This window comes from Trematomus bernacchii, unplaced genomic scaffold, assembly GCF_902827165.1.
Source record: "Trematomus bernacchii unplaced genomic scaffold, fTreBer1.1, whole genome shotgun sequence".
Lineage (NCBI taxonomy): Eukaryota > Metazoa > Chordata > Actinopteri > Perciformes > Nototheniidae > Trematomus > Trematomus bernacchii.
The window spans coordinates 325,819-346,224 of NW_022987604.1; the positions used below are offsets into that span (position 1 = coordinate 325,819).

A 20,406-nucleotide genomic window follows, 5' to 3' on the forward strand; every position below is an offset into this window, starting at 1 on the left:
GTATCATTCCGCGTTGATTATAGTTTCTATAATTTCCTCGCTTTTCACAAGAGTATTACTAAAAGAGAACATTCATGTGAGCAGCCTATAATCAATGCAATAGGTAAATAAGGGTTAAGAAGTTGCATTGTTATTTAATGTATCTTCACTCTCTCGGATGGATATGTCTCAGCATCCCTAGAAAGTAGTTCCGCAGAGTGAGGAACTAGGGAGATCACCTTGAGCTTATTTATCACAGTGGAAAGGCACATCGTTCCCTGCAGTTGTTCAACGAGGTAAGGTGGGTATCCTCAACATGGACTGCTAATTGTTCTCTTTAAGTAAACTGATTACTTGTGGGTAAATTATATGACTGCTTTTTAAACCTTTTTGTCTTTTATTGTATGTGTACATCCTGCAAGCTGGTAAGTCCGGGCATGTATGAGTCAACCACTCGTGGCTTGTTTCCACTCTTAACTTATCTACTTTTTAAATTAACATCATGTTCATCTATGCCCAACACGCCTAAATGTGTGTTTTTCATTTTACACAAGCCATTTTTAATCCTGTTCTGCTGGTTAGATATCATTTGTTTTAGCAACGTAGAGATTTGCACTTGGACAGACTGAGGGGATTTATCCGTGCACTCAGCAGATATTTCTGTAACTACCGCACTACGTTTTTGTAATCTTACTTTATCGCTAAACATTGGTATTACATTTAAAATGATAAAATATAAATGTGATGCGTGCAGTGTTGCATTTTCGCTTCCTGTTGCCTCCTCTTGTGGGTGTGGCCGCTGCGTCTTCTCGGCCTCTGATTGGTCAGTTTCTGTGATGACCACTCGATCAGGAAAATGTGACGCAGGATGAGAACGTGACCTTTTAGCGCATCGTGTGCATAGCATATTACATTAAATATACGTTTTATCCGGTGACACAAATGCACCAGAGCTTAATCTTCCCTGCATTAGTTGTGTGTTATCGTCGTACTCCTTTAAATGGCGTGGCAGTGAGTTAGTCATTAGAGAGCTTCGTCACAATCATCCTTTGTATACTTCAATATTCCTGTCACACTTCCACAGAAACACCTGAAATACATCTGAAGCTCGTTTTGACTGTTTTAGAAAATGGGAAAACCATCCCATGATAATGTAGTTGGAAAATATGCACATTGCCTAAGCAGCTACACTGCAGTAGATTGCTGCAGTGCTGCTACAGATAAAATGTCTTGTTGACACTCGATACATGAGAAGAAAGGCAGGTAGCTCCCTAATTTACAGCTTAGTTTAACTGTGCTGCTCATTATAGGCATTAAATAAGGCCTGTTTTTCAGCCTGTTCCACAAAAAAAGAAAGATGATTTGATCAAGGCAAGGCTTCGTTTAATTTTACATTTAAAATTGTGACGACACATCCTTTATCAAATACATACTACAGCATAAGTAGGATATGCATATGATATGGCCTGCTGTAAAGCCACTTGTGCTGTTTTAATAATTGTTTGGTGTATAACTCACGTTTTGGAGAAACTGTCATTGCTATGTCCTTCCTGTCCCTGTTGACAAAATGGAGTCTTTATCCCAGGGGAACTTTTAGGTTATAATGTCAAGTGACTAGGAAAAGTGTCTTTCTGTTTACCTAAATCTTGGCTGTTAACTTTTAAATATTTGCCTATGTGGTCTGGTCTTTAGTCTATCATTCTTTAGATATAAACTGCTGACATAAATAACAATAAGTAACTATATACTGTGAAATTGTCATTTAAACTGTGGTTGTTAATATGCTTATACTTTGAGTAGCACTTTGGTAGGTAATCATTGATTTTCAAAGATGATTGCGCATTTTGGAGTCCTCCAGCTACTGGAGTTAATGAATGGGAATACTATAATTGTTCTGTTCTATATCGGGTTAAAAGTAACTTAATCTATCGGTTTTTGACCTGGTTTCATGGAAAGGTAGTTTAGTTGCAGCTGATCTGGTGGTCAGTGCAGTAGGCCTTTTGCAGCTGGTGCTGCTCTCATGCAGCCTCCTCCCCACCAAAACTGCATGTTTGCTGACTAATGCTATGTGGAGGCATGCGGTGGAAGACTACCAATTATGGGTAAATCCCTTTGCTACTTCAGACACACTTGACTGACTGCACTGACTCAATTTGAGGTAAGGTGCTTGGGTTTACCATTTACCATGTGTATTTTAATTGCATTGAACATGCACAGCATTCTTTACCATTAAGTAACTTAGATGTACCCTTATCTGTCATTTGTTTTGGAGTATACAGGCCTTGTTTACTGGCCCACATAGTGTAAATACCATAGTACATGCTGAGTGTTGGATGTGCAAACAACTCTGCATGCTGTGCGTTATTATTAGCCATGAGGCAGTTTTTAGGCCTGGGGGGTTATATGACCTAGGTTAGTGCTGCACTGTGGTGTGTCGTGGTAGAAGTCTCATGTACGTTCATTGTATCTGGCAATGGCGATTGCTCGGTCACAGAAGGATCTGTCGGTTGCCATTATCCTCATTGAAGGGATTTACTCTTGAGCATCCTAATGTGTCCTACGCATGCACGCGCACTGCAGCGGTCGGATCTGCTTGGGCTGCTGTTGCAGGGAGGGGTTTTCTCATTGGCGTTGGAAGCTGCAACACGCTGGGGTTGTTCTGGAGGTCATTGGCTGTAAGGTGTCTGTTTGTTCCAAGGAGCAACAGTAAGATCCACTGGGGGTATGTACTGCAACTTTCAAAACGGTGCTTGTTTGAGTGAGTGCGACTGAAAAATGTTCTACTGTATGTGAGCCCACTAGGATAAGCCCGATGTTGCGTCGCATCCATAGTAGATGATACTGAATGTCATGTCATCCTGATAGCAATGCTACTACTGCATGGCTGCTCATGTTTGCACAGGTGTGTGTGATAAGGAATAATGAAAAAGACAGACAAAGATGGTGACTGAGAGCATGTTAACAGAGAGTATGTTTCAAAGGTTGAAGGGATTGGAGGGGATTATTAGCAGCCAGATCTAAAATTAGCCCTGCATCTGTGTCAGGGTTACTATGGCTGCTGTTGGCCAACGGTGGCTGCTAACTGGCTGTTCCGGGGTCAGACACACTATCCATGTCTGTCAGTCAGCCAATTATGAAATGTTGTACCTCCATAACAACATTACTGCACTTGGTGAAGGATAGTCACTACCTGATTTTTTTCTTTTTGTAATGTTTTATCAGGAGAATATGTTACATTCCCTCTGATACTTTAGCTCTGTAATAACATCTCAGCTGAGGATACAGGCAGAGTTGCCTGAGGATAACCTTTCATATACTTAGTTGTTGACTAATGAAATTTGACCCCATGAGAGTAATAAAGGACCCTAATTCCATTACGTTTTGCCAATTTGTGTTGGGACACACATTTCAAGTCCTGGAAATGTTGAGCTGAGGGGAAAGACACTTCCTTAATAAGGCTTGCTGTAAATGGAGGAAAATTATGATTTAAATGGAAATACATTATGCTAAAGCATTCTCGGTTGCTGTAATCACATTATCTTGCAGTGGCAACTGTTCTGAAGCTATGAATCCGAAGTCAGACAATTTAATGACAATTGGATCTTTGCAAAGAACTACCTTAAACCTACTCTCAACTTTTCCCTAGGTCCTCCCCTTTCACTGTTGAAACTGTAACTGCTAGTATTCATTTCATTTCAAACCTTTATTTATCCAGGTGACTCCCTTGAGATCAATTGATCTCTTTTTCAAGGGAGACCTGCTATTGCATTGTCTTTAGTAGTACATTAAACTGTGAAGTTGTAATCTTTATTGGTCATGCTGCAATAGCACACCATTTGCGGAAGATACTTTACTAGATGGCTTCAATTAGCATGACCAGAGAGTTCAATGTATATAGTTATTCTTAAAAGGCAATTTGTTTAGGTCAAAGAGACCTTCATAAGTCAATATTGCCTCAAATAATGAATCGTATAAAATATGCAACAGCTCTCTGTAGCCAACAAAGATCTGATGTTTTTAATGGAGAAGAACATAAAACACTTAACTCAATTATCATCGTCAGGTGTAACATGTATATTTGTTCTAATTCTGGTAATTTGCCATTTAAATTCACATTTAGTTAAGACCACTATTCTGTTTCATTCATTCATAAATACATTTATAAAACAGTGGCTGCCAATATGCAGACTCTCTATTTTTTATTCCCCCTCTGCAGTCTTTTCCTGTGGTTCAGTCCACTAGGATGTCAGCTCCCAGCCTTGCCCATGGTTGTGTGTTGCAGTCGTGGGATGTGACTGTGCTCACGTACAGCAGTGGTCTGCCCCTCTGCTGTTACATCATCAGCCAGGAGACCCAGTTAAAAGAGCCAGCTGGTATACGGGTCTGCCTGGAATCCCCCACTGTGATGCATTCAATGAGTTTTTTCAGAGAGGCTCAATGATCGTGTCTTTAGGTGCAGTTGTACCACCCACAGATTCAGGCTATTTATTTGTACCCGTAGGTAGATTTGGTTTGCAGATAAAGGACAAGGGATCCATTACGACACACATTCTAAAACACCAGTGGACAAATGTCCTGCAGCAATCAAAAATGTGCCATCTTCTGTCTATTTTCCAGCTCTCCTCCCTTTACGCACACATCAGCCTTTGCAGTTTTTGCTTTTCAAGATGGCAAAATCCTCTTGTTTTGTAACTGACTTGCAAAATCTATTGCCTAACAGACACACTTCTGGGTCTAGATTAGCATTTTTTTCCCACGTTTGCACTTCCTGTTAAGTGTTAGAAATTCAGAACAGGTCTAGAGGGAATCCTATTAGGTTGACAGGGTTCTTCTTCCCTTAAAGAGATATCAGTCACCCTGTTGCTCTGCCAAAGAATCAACCAGTGAGTGTTCTTTGTTGAAGTGCACTTCACTTTATAATTTAAACAAAGAGAACCTGATCTCTCTGCTGGGTGTTTTGTACTCCATCTCGAGATTGCACATGGTATGTAGTCATTTTATTCTTTAAGTTATTGAGTAAAATGTACCTAGCGATAATGGTACTTTCTATCAACTACTTTCACATCCTTATATTTAATCTATTTCATGATTGTTTTACATGAAGTTCTACTTGTGTTATCATAATCCTTTTGTTATCTTAATTTGTATTCCTCATTAGACCATCTTTTTTTTAAATTGTAAAATATTCTATCCTTATTTGGGAAATTGCCTTATACGTCTAAAATTCATGATCTTATATAGTATTATTAGGGATGTCCCGATCACCTTTTTTTGCTCCCGATCCGATTCCGATCATTTGATTTTGACAATCTGCCGATACCGATTTTTCCCGATCCGATCTTTATGCAATGCATTAAGAGGAAAAAAAAGGTAACAGATAACGGCTGGTCATCCAACGCGATGAATTCAGCTATCTTGGCTGTTATTTTTTTGGCCTTTTCACTGTTCTGGGGTAGTTTCTCTTTCCTTTTAAAAGTCTCTGAAAGTGTCGGTTGTTTCAGTGCCGTTACCTGAGTGGCCGCTGTGTACTCGTCGTGTTGTTGTTGGTGTTTGTATTAGATTGGTCGTGTTGAACGTAGCTCTGTTCTTTCCACCACGCGGAACCTCCGCCTTGCAAACATTGCATCTGGCTGTTACACTGCCTTCGCTTTCAATTTTATAATACTTCCAAACTCCTGACATTTTCTCTGTCCCGACTCCCGAGTCACCAGCTGAACGTAGCCTCTTGTTAGCTTACTGCTACTATTAGACACTGCGCCCACTCTGTTGCCAGATTTGAGAGAAATAAGCAACCAGGTCTATGAAAACAAGCCCAAAAGAAGCAACACATACATGATGTTGTGTAATTTTAACCCAAAACTAAGGCCTCAGGATGACTTTAAGACGTGAACATGGTCATTTTTGTTTTGTAACATTAAATAAAATGTATAAAAATATTTTATAAAAAAAAAAAAAAAAAAAATCCGATCCCCGATTTTTTTCTCCCGATCACGTGAAAATCACGTGATCGGCTCCGATCCCCGATCACGTGATCGGATCGGGACATCCCTAAGTATTATGTACTATATTCTCACAATGTATTTTGTTGATGGGATCTATGGAGTGTGAGAAGAACAGGAAGGGGATAGAGTGCACATCTAATCCCACTTGGGTAGATGTGGATCATTGATAATGCAGTAGAAACATTTAGGTATTCTGCCCACTGAATTTCCACTCTTAGCTTACGAGTATTAATAGAAGCAAGATGTTGTCCAGAAAGGTTTCACTTAAAGTAAATTAAAATAAAACAGTGGCACTTTCTCCCCATCTCACGAGGATCCAGTACTTGAATCGAACACGTTTCTGCTTGCTATCAAATCACCAGCTTGAACGCTCCACCAAGCATTTCAGCCTGTCAGATGGCCTGTTATGTAACTACAACAAATAGAGCCGTAGTAGAAGCAACATTCCTCATCAGAGTATTCCTGCTACTCCTTCCTCGAATACACCTAGCTTTATTGCTACCTGTTGAGACATGCCCCAACGTTAATGCATGCCCCAACGTTAATGCGTGTATGGAGTGCTCATAATTATGTCAGGAAGACAAAAGGGAAAAAAGGAAGTGTTAAAGCCAGGCTTTAAGCACCCGGTTTGCACATGACAGTATTGAGACACAGGATACGATGTAATATCTCTTCTGTGCTACGGTGTACAGTATTATTTTGTTCCTGTTCTGGTTGAAAAGGAATGATGAAAGCTTGGCAGGTCAAGCCCTGTAGATGTGCTTCGTGCTGGTGTCGTTGCCATGGGTGACTCAGCAAAAAGTGGGTGGGAACAGCATGTACGATCAGCTATACTGCTCCACTCGCATGATCATGGCAGCAGTGAGGTGCAATGCAGAAGAATTAACACATCCTTTGGCGATTCATATCCACATTCTTAAATCTGTACACATTCAGAAGATGGGTGTTTCCCTCAGGTGTCGTATTCATACGTGTATTCACTGTAGAAGATGATCTTGTTAGCTGACAAAAACACTTTTATTTAATAGAAATTGCAGTGGCAACATTTCATCAGCCTCATTAGTCTGTATTGTGCTGTTTTGGTGGCTGCAGTAAGTAAAATAAAATAGACATGCTGGAGGTGAATAACAACCATTTTTAGCCCTGTAGTACGTCAGCAAGCAATGTGATAATTTGATTCCCACTGGGGCATTATCCTTTCACTTTACTATCACAAGGTTAGCTTCGAATCAGGATTAGGTGCAGTCGGTGTGTTGAGAAGGAAAGTCAGCGGGGGGGGATCCGGTGCCATTACTATCTGGCCAGGGTGACCTCTGTGGGAATTAAATCCCTCATCCGAGATCTCTCAATCCACTGAGTTATACTAGAGTTGACCACAGTGAAATTGTGCTTGCTACCAGTCTGCTCTCAGTCTTGTAACACAATTTAACCAGCAATGGTTTAAAAGTTATATTCTGTTTTGAAAGGATTTCAGTAATCCTGTACTGGTCCAACCAAAGAAAGCTGTTGAAGATAACAGTCTCCTTTTTATATTAACTATTTTCTCAAATGTTCTTTTCGGCAGGACTTCTAAGTTTGCACCAGTGAACACCATGCCTCAATCAAAGAACGTAGACCTGGGCTCTGCCTTCATCCAGACGCAGCAGCTCAACGCTGCCATGGCCGACACCTTCCTGGAACACATGTGCCTGCTGGACATCGACTCCGAGCCCACCACCGCTCGCAACACTGGCATCATCTGCACCATCGGTTAGTGAACATTTATGGTGGCTACCAAAGGCTGCAACATGACAGCTTAATAGTAGCATTTCTTTTCAGGAATTGTTTATTACTGTTATTAGGTTAATTATAAGGTTTTAAAAGTTATGAGGATGAGTGTTATCTAACCTTAATTGTTTCTCTTCAATGCCTGCCTGCAGGGCCAGCCTCCCGCTCTGTGAGTATGCTGCAGGAGATGATCAAGTCTGGCATGAACATTGCTCGCCTGAACTTCTCCCATGGCACACATGAGGTGGGTCTTTACACATTGTTAAAAGTCACGTATAAACAGTGCTGATCATTTCCACCCAGGTTTGATGTAGCAGTGTAGGTACTCTTTGCATTAAAAATCTATGGTGCCGGTCAACAACGTCATTTATTTTTGAAATATCATCCGAATCAGCTTGGCACCCTAAGAAAGATTAGGTCAGCAAGCATGCATGAAATATAGTAGTGCTAACTTGCATAAGATTACACTCTGGGTTTACTAACTAGGTCATCTCAAAGTGATGCATTTAAGTCTGTCACAAAATGTTTAGTATTTAGACTGTATTGGATATATTGGAGGACAGATGTATAAAGAGGCTGATACAAGCTGCTAATCTCACTTGAAAGCATCCAGTGGAATGATCTGTGCACAATAAGATCTGAGCCAAAGTTAACTTTGAAGTTAAAATGTTGCAACAAAAGTCCAACATGTATAATATAAACACACAACCCCAGAAGTGGAAGTGACTGTGGAGACAGAATGGCTGCTTGCCACCAGTTTATGTAAAAGTCCTTTAATCGGGCAGTCAGTCCAGGTGAGCTGAACTGACTGACAACCTGACTCTCACCGCCACACTCCTGCAGGGAGAATCCTGTGTAAATGGTCATCAACGGATAATGCAATCTGAAAATAGAATCATCCACATGTGATAAGTGAGGCTGTTTGACATTTGAATGTTTTCATAGTGTCAATTTAATCAGTTGTCATTTAACATTATGACCATTATCTTTAGATGACCTTGTAGATTAAGAATCTGCAAGATGCAATAATTCATTTTTAGCTCTTCAATTAAAAAATGTAAGTTTCCTGCAGTAGAATCATTTTTAGAAGATATGTTTTATTCTTCCTGAAAACTAAATATGAAAAGTATCTGAGTTGTTTCAATAAAATCAAAGGTTAGGGAAATAAATCAGAGCTTTGTTGGCTTTGGGTGCTATAAATATGTCAACTGTAGCTTCCTGCCCTGCCCTTGTGTACCTTTATCTCCTCAGCAGGGAGCACACATAGACTCTGTAAATGTGTGTGTGTGTACACAACCAAGGTCAGTCCACTGTAAAGCAAAGAAGGAAGTGCACATGATGCAAGTCACATTATTCTCAGTACCAGTATTGCTGATATAGAATGACATGGGAACTACTGTAGCTGAACGTTAACTGGTGTTTCACTTTCGTGTGTGTAGAAAATGAATTAAACTGTCTTGACCCTGACCTATACTCATGCATACTAGTCAGCTGATCCTGATTCACATTGGTCTTAAAACATTACCCTGCATTCATCTCTTACACAAACGCTTTGTGGCATTTCAAATCCTGTAGCCTCAGACTGTGTGTGAGACTAAATGTTAATTGCAGCTTTAAGTGTTTTGGCAACTCGGTTAAGGTCTAACTTTGGATTCTTATTTTTTTTATTTCTTTAATTGTAGTTGGTGAGACCATCCAGGCCATTTGAGTGGCAGTGCAGTGAGTGTAGCATTAGCTCAATGTGTTGCCAGCGTGGAAGGCAGCCAATGTGATTACCTGCCACTTAAGTTATTACTGAAAGCTCTGGTTACACAGGTGGGCATGTTAAGCCATGAAGGAGAGGCTGTCTTTAAAGTCACAGACACTGCGCTACATAACATACATAATCATTAGCCTGTACTAAAGGGAAAAGATGGCTGCAGCAGTAATGTGACAGAACTGGCTTACTATAAAGTTCTCTTCCATCTATACACACTTGAGGCTAAACGCATCAATCAAGGGCACAATCAATGACATTCAATATCCTTAACCTAAGATCTCTTGGTTATTGTGCAACAAGATTCCTCAGTGAAACATAACATGTCAGTTTGGGTGGTATAAAAAGGACCGTATGACCCCGTAGTGATGCTCACAGTATGACAAATGTTTATGACTGTTTCAGTTTCCCTGGCCTGATTTGTAAGTCTGGTGTATAAAACGTATTCAATCAATCTCAAATACCAGTGCCTCTGATATGTTTTAATTTCATTGTTTGCGATAGGATAAGAAAATGGATTAGTGATGGGTGTGATCACAATAAATCACTGTGCTGTTAATTAGCTTGCTTATTGTTTCTCTGGAGATATTTGAACATGTTATACTTGTCTTCCTTTCTGTAGTACCATGCACAGACCATTAAGAACATTCGTGAGGCATGTGGGAGCTTCGAGCCTGGCAGCATCCAATACAGGCCCATTGGCATCGCCCTGGACACCAAGGGCCCAGAGATCAGGACCGGCCTCATCAAGGGAGTGAGTATTGTTGTAGTCCCTTTAAAGGTCACCTATTATGCAAAATCCACTTTTTCCTGTTTTTATACATACCGTATCTTCCGGACTACAAGTCGCACCTGATTATAAGTCGCTCTTGTCAAAAAACGTGTCGTTAAGAGAAAAAACATATAAGTCGCATTTATCCACTGAAGTCTTCATCCTCTGTCGCTGTGAAGGTCTCATTATCACCGAGCTAGCTATCCATCCAGTTAAACACTTTCAAAGAAACTCCGGCACAGAGGTCAGCTTTACTGAAGTTTAATGAATTGGTGAAACTGTAAACACAATACAGACATGGCACACTGTTATTAACTGCCTGACTGACGAGCTGAATAAACAAAAGAATCCACACAAGGAGCTACGGCACATAAACAGGGTTGCCAACTTTGGGTACCTGGCTGGAGTGAGATTTTGATATCATGGGTTTAATTCGGTTTAATTGCACATATGCGCACGAAATGACTGCTATCGTGTCAGCAGCAGGACCTTGGCATATAGGATATATATACAATATATACAAATACACAATAATGGACACAGACTATAAAGGGCACACAGTTTCATTCACTAATGAAAGTCAAACATGTTTGTTTCCACTGTTTTATTGTGTGCCTGTCGCGATAAGCAATTAATTGACTTGCGTACGATAAATAAAAATGAACTCGATAACTTTTCTGACCTCGATAAATTGCCATTTACATGAGGATGTGACTAGCAGTTTGAAAGGATGTACTTGAATTATTATTATATATTATCATTATGTCAGTGGTCTAAAATGGTCATACAACGGTGCCGACAATATTATCGTTTATCGCAAAAATTTCCGGGAAAATGTATCCAACAAAATGAATTATCGTGAGAGGCCTATACATGAAACACACACACACAAACAAATCTATAGACTTACTCCAAACTGCCAAATATATTAATTAACACTCTCTCACTCTCATATACTCTTTGACTCTATTTTGGCCTAGTAGAACAATAAGCAGCAGACTTTTACTTTTTTATCATTTCTACTGGATCTTAGATCTGCGCATGCGCAATACGGGTCGGCAGTTGCGGCTCCAGAGTATTTTTGTTGGGTAATCTATAATAGGGCTAACCCATACAGTGGTGGGGCTCAAGTCAGTATTTGCAATGTAATTACATACACGCTCCCCCCGACAGTGAAACGCCACGCGTGAGGTTTAGATTATTTCCCTGTCTCAATCCAAATTGAACTGTATGAAATAAAAAGGCACATTTGTCTTGTAGTAAATAAAAAGGGCGACCTGGAGCCAATCCTGCAATTTCCCCACAGGTGAAAGAGTTGACATGCTGAAAGCCCAACCCCTGCAGGGGGGTCTGGGGGGATTCTCCCCCAGGAGATTTTTTTTAAATACTAACATAAAATACACATTCTGGTACTCTCTTGAGAAGAAAAATAAATAAATCTATTACTACACGACGTATTTAAAAAAAAAAAATGAATGCCATTTTAGTTTTTTGTTACTTTGTTCTGAAAGCTGAACCTGCTGCTCCTCACAGAGGGAAGAGGCTGTGTGAATTACTTTACATTGTGGATAAGGGTGGATAGCCCCCATTGTTCTGTGTGTCAAAATGAAAGACAGCCCACACACCTATCAATCATCAAACCGTGGGGTCTTATTTCATTACGTGTTGATTTCTATCAACACGTAATGTTGTATCGATGTATAGAGATGTACTACCGCAAAAGTATTCTCCGTCGGGACTTCCTGCAACAACATCACGCCGTTATCGTGATTCTGATTGGCCAGAAGACATTATCAAAGATGTTCTATTGAGAAGACGATCACTACGTGACAAAAGTTTTCAAAACCGTTTCTAGTCTTCGGTATTCTTGTTTTTGGCGTGAGAATAGTTTGGGCAGCTTGAGAGTGAAAGCGTGTGTCATGCGTGAGAGTTGGCAACCCTGACATAATACTGATATGCTAATTAGCTTAGCCACTCGGAATTCTCACTGTATTATTTATACAGTCGCTGTTAAACACTTCCGCCAACTCCGGTGTCGAAGAAGCAGCATGTCCTGCTCCAGGCTGTCCTCAGACTCTCCATCAGCTCCGATTAGACCTTTCTGAATCCCGACAGAATGGTGTCGGTCGTCAATGAAGCCCATGCTGTGTCGATCCATCCGACAACATCCTGGAAAGTTACGTGACGCATCCTCCCAGTTGCCGTGACTTTTTTCTTCTTCGGTGGTAAAGCAGTTATCACGATTGTATAGGGAGGCAGTGGACTAGTGCGTTGATGTTGGGATCAGGGGAGCACAGGTTCAAGCCCCACTGCAGTCAGCATGTCGTTGTGTCCCTGGGCAAGACACTTCACTCCAAATTGCTCCTGTGGGGATTGGCCACAGTTTTGAGTATGTAAGTCGCTTTGGATAAAAGCGTCTAACAAGTAACATGTAATGTATATTGTGCCATCTATTGGCCGGAGTTTGAACTCAGTCAGACAAAATTCAATATATAAGTCGCTTCAGAGTATAAGTCGCAGGAACAGCCAGACGGGTAAAAGAAAAACGCGACTTATAGTCCGGAAAATACGGTAAACATGTGTCCCCTCTGTGTGAAGAGATTCTGAAAGTTTCAGGAAAAAGGATTCGCTCTCTTTGTCCTGATCCATTTATATAAAAACCTGTCTGAAAATGAGCTGATCACATTTTGGCCACTTTATGATGTCATAACGTTTTTTTGGCTTGTGTAACCATTAGCCAATCACCAACCAAGGTAACTCCCCCCTTCACCTTATCACCTGAGTCTCCTCCTAGAGCACCATTGTGTTATTTTTAACCAAATGATCTGTTTGGTATGTATATATCTGAGACTTATAATAAATTAAGGAAAAACAGTGTAATAGGGGACCTTTTTTAAATGGCTTTTTTAGCTGTTCACAATGATAACATTCAGCATGAAAACAAACCAAACAGAAATTAAGTTATGACTGTTGATGATTTGACAGAGCGGCGAAGCTGAGGTGGAGCTGAAAAAGGGCAACATGCTCAAGATAACCCTGGACGATACTTACGCAGACAACTGCAGCGAAGAAGTCCTGTGGCTCGACTACAAGAACATCACCAAAGTGGTGGAAATCGGCAGCAGGATCTACATTGACGACGGACTCGTATCCCTGCAGGTCAAGGAGATTGGTGAGTGAAGCACTGTCGAACATTAATAAAATCACTTCTGGTCGATTAGAAAACACTACCAATTAACAAGGTAGAAAAGTCTTCAGCCCGTTAATATGTTCTTGTGTCTCCAGGTTCTGATTTCCTCATGTGCGAGATTGAGAACGGCGGCACCATTGGAAGCAAGAAGGGCGTGAACCTGCCCGGTGCTGCTGTGGATCTGCCGGCTGTTTCAGAGAAGGACATCCAGGACCTGCAGTTCGGTTTGGAGCACGGAGTCGACATGGTGTTCGCGTCCTTCATCCGCAAAGCAGCAGATGTGGAGGCTGTCAGAGCCGTGCTGGGAGAGAAAGGCAAAGACATTAAGATCATCAGCAAGCTGGAGAACCACGAGGGTGTCCGCAGGTGTGTGTGTGGATGAAGAATTATATGTAGATCTTTCATGTAAATCCTGGTTAGAGTTCATTTATCGTATTTATGGATTTTTGTACATTTCGGTATTTAAATTATTGTTTCCTGTGCAGATTTGATGAGATCATGGAGGCCAGCGATGGCATCATGGTTGCCCGTGGTGACCTGGGAATTGAGATCCCAACAGAAAAGGTCTTCCTGGCCCAGAAGATGATGATCGGTCGCTGCAACAGAGCTGGCAAGCCAATCACATGTGCAACTCAGGTCAGAGCAAAGCACAGTACACCACTTTCTCTACAGCTGATTTATTATTTATTAAAGTGTCTGTTTGTCTTCTGTCTGTGTGGGATGTTGTTTGCCGTGGTGTCCCAACACTGGACGGGTTGTCGCGGGGAGGAGGTGCTGCCGTACTGACATTTATTGTTTATAGTTGACATTTTTGTTTTAGCTGACTGTTTTTTAAATGTGTATGTCTGTTTGTCTTCCGTCTCTGTGGGATGTTGTTTGCCCTGGTGTTAAGCAGTATTCACATTGTTACTCTACCTATCTTTCTATAAAGTGAAGATTTGTTTACCTACTTTTGATACAAAGTAAAAAGAGTGGCTGTACTGGGCTGCTTAGACATCTGAATATCTGCAGGCGTGTTAACCTAAAGGAGGGCAGTCAGTTTAATCTTTAGAGGCAAGGCAATTTTATTTATATAGCACTTTTCAGCACGTGGCGATTCAAAGTGCTTTACACATTAAAAGCAAAAGACATTTAAGAACAAATACAGCATAAATACATTAAGAGACGGAACTTGAGCCTTGGTTGATAAAAGGCGGTTTCTTTCCACTCAGATGTTGGAGAGCATGATCAAGAAGCCCCGGCCCACCCGCGCTGAGGGCAGCGACGTAGCCAACGCCGTGTTGGACGGAGCCGACTGCATCATGCTGAGCGGAGAGACCGCCAAGGGAGACTACCCTCTGGAGGCAGTACAGACACAGCACAAGGTGAGTTCATCTATACTCAATACACATATTTGAATATTTTATCTAAGCATAAAGAATTGTTTTTGAAAAAATAGATATTATTGATTGGAGAAATTAAGGGGAGGATCTTGCATGATTTTCATTTTCAACTAAGCATGCCAACACTTGGAAGCTGCTCTTTCTTGTTTCCTATTTTTTGTGTTCTCCTGAACACATCAATGACTTTTGGTTTTCTATGACGCAGCACCTTTTTATATTTTCCTCTTGGCTTGCTATAACAGCTGTCCGCAGGATTGTTAGGCCAACCGGAAATGCCTTGTTTATTTTTCCATCCACTTGTTTCCAGTTAATCTGTCCACCTGCTTTATGGTAGGCTCATGAAAACTCAGTGGAGGAACAATCATCTTTTTAATGAGTTTAATAATAATGAAATTGAGATTTCAAATAGATGGCACATCCTTCTTTATCTTCCAAATGATAGGAAGTAGTGTATTTATTAAGGAGCAATTGTGTTTGTCTGTATTTTAGAAACATCTTTGATTCATTCATGATTTACTAATTATTGATCATTACCAATGCTGACGATGGATTAAGAAAATATTATGCTTAAAATCTGTTATGTTTTATGTTCAGTCAGGGACAGACACAAGTAGAACACTTTTGAAACGGTCTTGATGAATTCTTACATTAGAATCACAATGGATAATGCACTTAATGCTGTCTTTTTGTAGCCTAACATCCCGTGGTCTGTTCACTCTGCTGTGCGCTGCTATGCAGATGCAGGAGTGACTCAGCATTACTCCCCTCCTGCCTTTGAGCTTGCTGCCCTAAGCTGAATTTGTATCGGGTTCTTAAAAATCCAAAGGAAACCAGCGACTTTCACTGACCCAAAACCGTGCTTTTAGTAGTGAGACTCGTGTTTGTTACCTCACGTTGACTTAACGTCTTCTTAGCCCTTTTATCGGGCATCTTCTTATTTACTTTAATGCTTCTGAAGCTTTTCTTGTTCATTCTTCCTGTACTTCTTTTAACCATTTCTTGACACTATTGTGCAGTGCATGATATTTTCACTCCAAAACTCTTTTTTTCCCTCCTCCCAGTTGATTTAAAGGTGGGGTAGGTAAGTTTGAGAAACCGGCTCGAGATACACTTTTTGTTATATTCCATGGAATGCTCTTAACATCCCGATAGCAATAAATATCTTAAGTGCTTTGACAAAAAACCCATTAAAAAATGTCATCTGTGGAAGCCGTAGTACTGTAAAGAGTACGACCAATCATTTGAGCCGGCTCGGCTAAAATAACTGGATGGCCTACCTGCCTGTCAGCCTTCCATCGGGGCACAAACTTATCTCGTGCCCTCATTGGTCATGTGCGCGTTCGTGTGTGTTGGAGGAGGGGCTCTGTAAGGAAGTGGCAGATTTTTTCCGGCTGTGTATTTTCAAATTCTAGCGCACTCGAGTTGGTTTCGCCAAAATTACCTACCCCACCTTTAAGATTAGATTTTTTTTTATAGTTTTAATTTAATCAAATTTATTTTGGGGTTTTATTTGATTAAGCTAATCTTGGTCAATATTATCCCTAACCATATTTTTCTTAAGGATACAAATATATTTGTGTAACTTTATCCCATCAGGACAGTTCACATAACTCCAGATTAGCATGGGTTGTATTACATTATGTTTATTTATTAACCAAATGTTAAGTGTTGTGTTTTTCTGGATATGTTTTAACGTTGATGTTTCCCCCCCCGCTAAACTACACCCTAACTCTTCTATTTAATGTCCTGCCTGTCCTCTCCTTCTGTCTCCTTTTTTTTTTTTTTAACTTGTTCTTGTTGTATGTCTCTAACATTGTCCTTCTCTGTTTCCCATTTATTTTCTCCACCAATTTCCTTAATTTCCCCTCTGCCTGTGCGTGTTGTGGGAATGCCTCTGCTTGATGCATCTTGCCCTCACGTGTGCCAGATTGCTCGTGAAGCCGAGGCGGCCATGTTCCACCGGCAGGTGTTCGAGGACCTGCGTCGCTCCACGCCGCCCTGCACAGACCCCGCAGAGGCTATTGCTATCGGTGCTGTCGAGGCCTCTTTTAAGAGCTTAGCCTCTGCCATGATTGTGCTCACTGGCTCTGGAAGGTAGGCAGGTCCCACAGGTGGAGGAGGACAGTGATGGCGTAGTTAAGGATTCAGAGAGGGAGTGTAGGGCCGGACAGGGACTGATTCAGGAAGTAACTATGAGAGACTGGCAAATGCCTAAACTAAAAAGTTGTACTGATTTTTTTTTATTTGATAGTGTGTTTTGAGGGAACACTTTTCCTATCATTAAGCCAAAAATGAACCTTGTTAACCAGGAGTCTAGCAGCGCATTTGCCAGTCTCTCGTAGTGGTGTGAATGACTGTGTGAGGCAGTATGGGTGATTGAGAGTAACCCCCCCCACCCCACCCTCCTCCTATGGTCCCTCTGGGCTCAGATAGCACGAGAGGCCGAGGCGGCCACCTTCCACAGACGGCTGTTTGAGGAGCTGAGGAGAAGCTCCAAGCTGACCAGAGACCCGTCTGAGGCTGTGGCCGTCGGCGCCGTCGAGTCCGCCTTCAAATGCTGCGCTAGCGCCCTGATAGTCCTCACCAAGACCGGGAGGTAAGACCGACGAGAAGGGTAGAGGTGGAAGGGTCCTCCTGAAGGTAAAGTGTCGCCAACGCTGCTCCTAATTCTTCCTCGAACACCTAATTTGCTCTTACAGATCCCCCTCCTTTGATTTTGTGTGTGTCAGAAGTGCGCTGTGTGTGGTGAGATGAGATAGCAACAGATTTAATTTGTGGTTGTCATTAGCACAGTCCAAATGTCCATTGTTAAACCCACTAACTAATTGCTTACTTGCATTAATCATCAGACCTGTAAAATGGGGTTTCTTGGCAAAGAATTATGCAAAAGCATTTTCTTCAGTGTTTCAAATTTTATAGAGTAGGCCAATTAGTTGACTAATTCACAAAAAGGGGGCAGACCTACTCGCCAAAAACCCAGCATAAAGATGGTCTGCTGAAGTCTAAATTAACCAAAGTATCTGAAATAACCTGTTGTGTGTAGTGTACAGATTTTAATCTTACTGAATTGCTTTAATTAATTTGGATGGAGTTCATTTACATGTTAGGTTAACGGCTTATGCATTACTGAAGTTATATTCAATGCAATACAATATTTAGCTTAAAATTGTACCGTTGAATGTCTATACTAAATATGTTGACATCACTCTGCAATTATAATTCAGCTTCTTACTGACAGTAACTGCATTTTGTGTAAGCATGACTTTTTTCAATAATTGTTAGTCATACCTTTGCAGTCATTGGTTTAAAAGAAAATACTCAACATGTGAGGAAATCGTTTAAACCTGTTTGTGTGTGTGTGTGTGTGTGTGTGTGCAGGTCCGCCCACCTGATCTCAAGGTACAGGCCCCGCGCCCCCATCATCGCCGTGACCCGTAACGCTCAGACGGCTCGCCAGGCTCACCTGTACCGCGGCATCTTCCCCGTCCTCTACACCAACCCCTCCCACGACGTGTGGGCCGAGGACGTCGACATGCGCGTCAACTTTGCCATGGATATGGGTTAGTGTCTTCGTTTCCTTTTTAGTATTTTCTTTTTTAACTTGGGTTTTCCTTTTATTACAGTTTCATCTCTTCGTCAGACCAAATTTCAGCTGTATATTTGTTTTATCTCCACATTAAGTCACAAAGCCTTCTGATGTTTGCTCGCTGATTATTACCCATCATGTCTCCTCATTAAAAGTTTATTTTAGTATTTAACAGTGCAGAACAAGTGTAGATTTTTGAGACAATAATGTAACATTCTCTCAGGATAACACAATGTAAGATTAACAATGTATTTAAATGTTTGATGCTTTGTTTCCAGGTAAGGCCCGAGGCTTCTTCAAAGAGGGAGACGTTGTCATCGTGCTGACCGGCTGGCGTCCAGGCTCCGGTTACACCAACACCATGCGTGTGGTTCTGGTGGCCTGAACAGTCTCCATCCACCTTCATTTATGTTTCATAGCGCTCCACCCTGCACTCCAGCTCACAGCCCCCCCAGTGCAACAGCCATAGACTCAAACCCTGAACAACTAATAATGTAGGCAATGATGCAAAGCAATTAGAGTACAGCCTTCATGGCTATAGAGCTGTTTTGGGTGGAGTTTTGATTCGTACACTTTATGTTTTCATTCCTTTCACATCTCTAAATCAAAACCAGTCCGCAGGGCCTCAGATTTAAACACCTTGACCAGAAACTGCTGTATTTACACTTATTATTTAAGGTGAATCAGTCTTAGAGTGAATGCTTCCTGGTCTGTGTGCATGTGCATACTGCCTCCTGTTTAGGTGGAGTTGGGGGTTATCTTTTAAAAAGGGCAACTTGAGGACTGTAACGGTATACTGATGCAACTCCTCTGCCGATATAACGAACAAACTTGTTACATCCTAAATCAAAGGGCTCCACCTCTCCACCCAAACAGATCCTCGTGTAGTGCCGTCTGTTTGAAGTGTCCTCTCCAGCTATCACTGTACTTATGATGCGTGTTGCACTCCTTATTTACTCCAGACAATGTTACATTCAATGTTATACTTAACTTCTGTAAATTGTAGTTTTGTTTTGGGACATCCAATACTACTTATATTTTGTCAAACTCAAGAGAAATGTTAGTGTTGGATGTTCAGAGTTGTTGGAGCTAGTTACTGTATTTGTGACATAAAAGCCTTTACCGTTAATTGAATTTGGAGCATATTTATTTTGAATCTCGTGTGGTTTAATAAAGTTGACTGATATAAAAGAGCATTGTAGGGTATTTCCAAAGGGGACCTGGTGAAGGGATGACACCCAGTCCCTCTCGACTCCAGTGGGTGAGGGGTCGCCCCCCTCTGCTTGTCTTTCTCCTTTTTATGTTGGTGAGCCACTGTAGCTGTCTTTTTGTGTCTAACATGCTTTTGATTGTAACGCTAGAGTGTCTGAACTAACTAAATGTAAAGGGGTATTATAATGTTTAGCTGGTGTACTGAGCTGTCCTTAAAGCCTGGATTTCCATCAATAAAAGAGATGAACACTTACCTTAACTCTGCCTGATGTTTTGTTTGACAATGAATAATCATGGGTGGTTCTACATAATCTTTAGGGAAGGGTCCCGGATAGTAAAACATAGTAATAATTATGGCGCATTTCCACTACAGCGCGGAGCTCGCTTTAAGCGTGCCCGGCCCGTTTTTGGTTGCGTTTCCACTTGGTGTAGTTCCAGCTAGCGGGTACTATTTCACAGTTTTTCTGGCCCCATAAAATCGAGGTTCTTTCCGGGCCAACAACCAGGCTACAACAAAAGGAACATATTTGACCGTGATTTAATTGTAATACACGTTTCAAAAAAGTAACATACTGATACCGGTTAGTAAAAACCATGAATTTATGCTTTGACAGACGGCAGGCAAAAAACCTTTTAAAATGCGTGTTTTCTAAATGGAGATCGTCCACACTCTCAACAACGGCCTATAGCCTACAGACATAAATAAACCAGCGACTGTATTCGCCATGACACAGACTGTGGTTTGTACTTGTTTAAAGTG

General features: G+C 41.2%; 1 protein-coding gene across 4 annotated transcripts; it reads left to right on the forward strand.

Moving 5' to 3' along the window:
- The first annotated feature begins 63 nt into the window (after positions 1–63).
- pkma (pyruvate kinase M1/2a) lies at positions 64–19,905 on the forward strand. 4 transcript variants are annotated; one of them, XM_034130797.1, is made up of 11 exons: positions 64–280; positions 7,546–7,730; positions 7,901–7,992; positions 10,127–10,258; positions 13,262–13,448; positions 13,562–13,832; positions 13,952–14,102; positions 14,678–14,830; positions 17,278–17,444; positions 18,227–18,408; positions 18,713–19,905. In XM_034130797.1, the coding sequence occupies exons 2-11, from the start codon at positions 7,574–7,576 to the stop codon at positions 18,817–18,819; spliced, it is 1,599 nt and encodes a 532-aa protein (XP_033986688.1). In that variant the 5' UTR covers positions 64–280; positions 7,546–7,573; the 3' UTR covers positions 18,820–19,905. The 4 variants fall into 4 exon arrangements, with proteins under 4 accessions (XP_033986688.1, XP_033986685.1, XP_033986686.1 ...); XM_034130794.1 differs by lacking the exon at positions 17,278–17,444 and adding an exon at positions 16,776–16,942 and having other exon boundaries at positions 65–280; XM_034130795.1 differs by lacking the exon at positions 17,278–17,444 and adding an exon at positions 16,776–16,942 and having other exon boundaries at positions 182–275.
- The last annotated feature ends 501 nt before the right edge of the window (positions 19,906–20,406 follow it).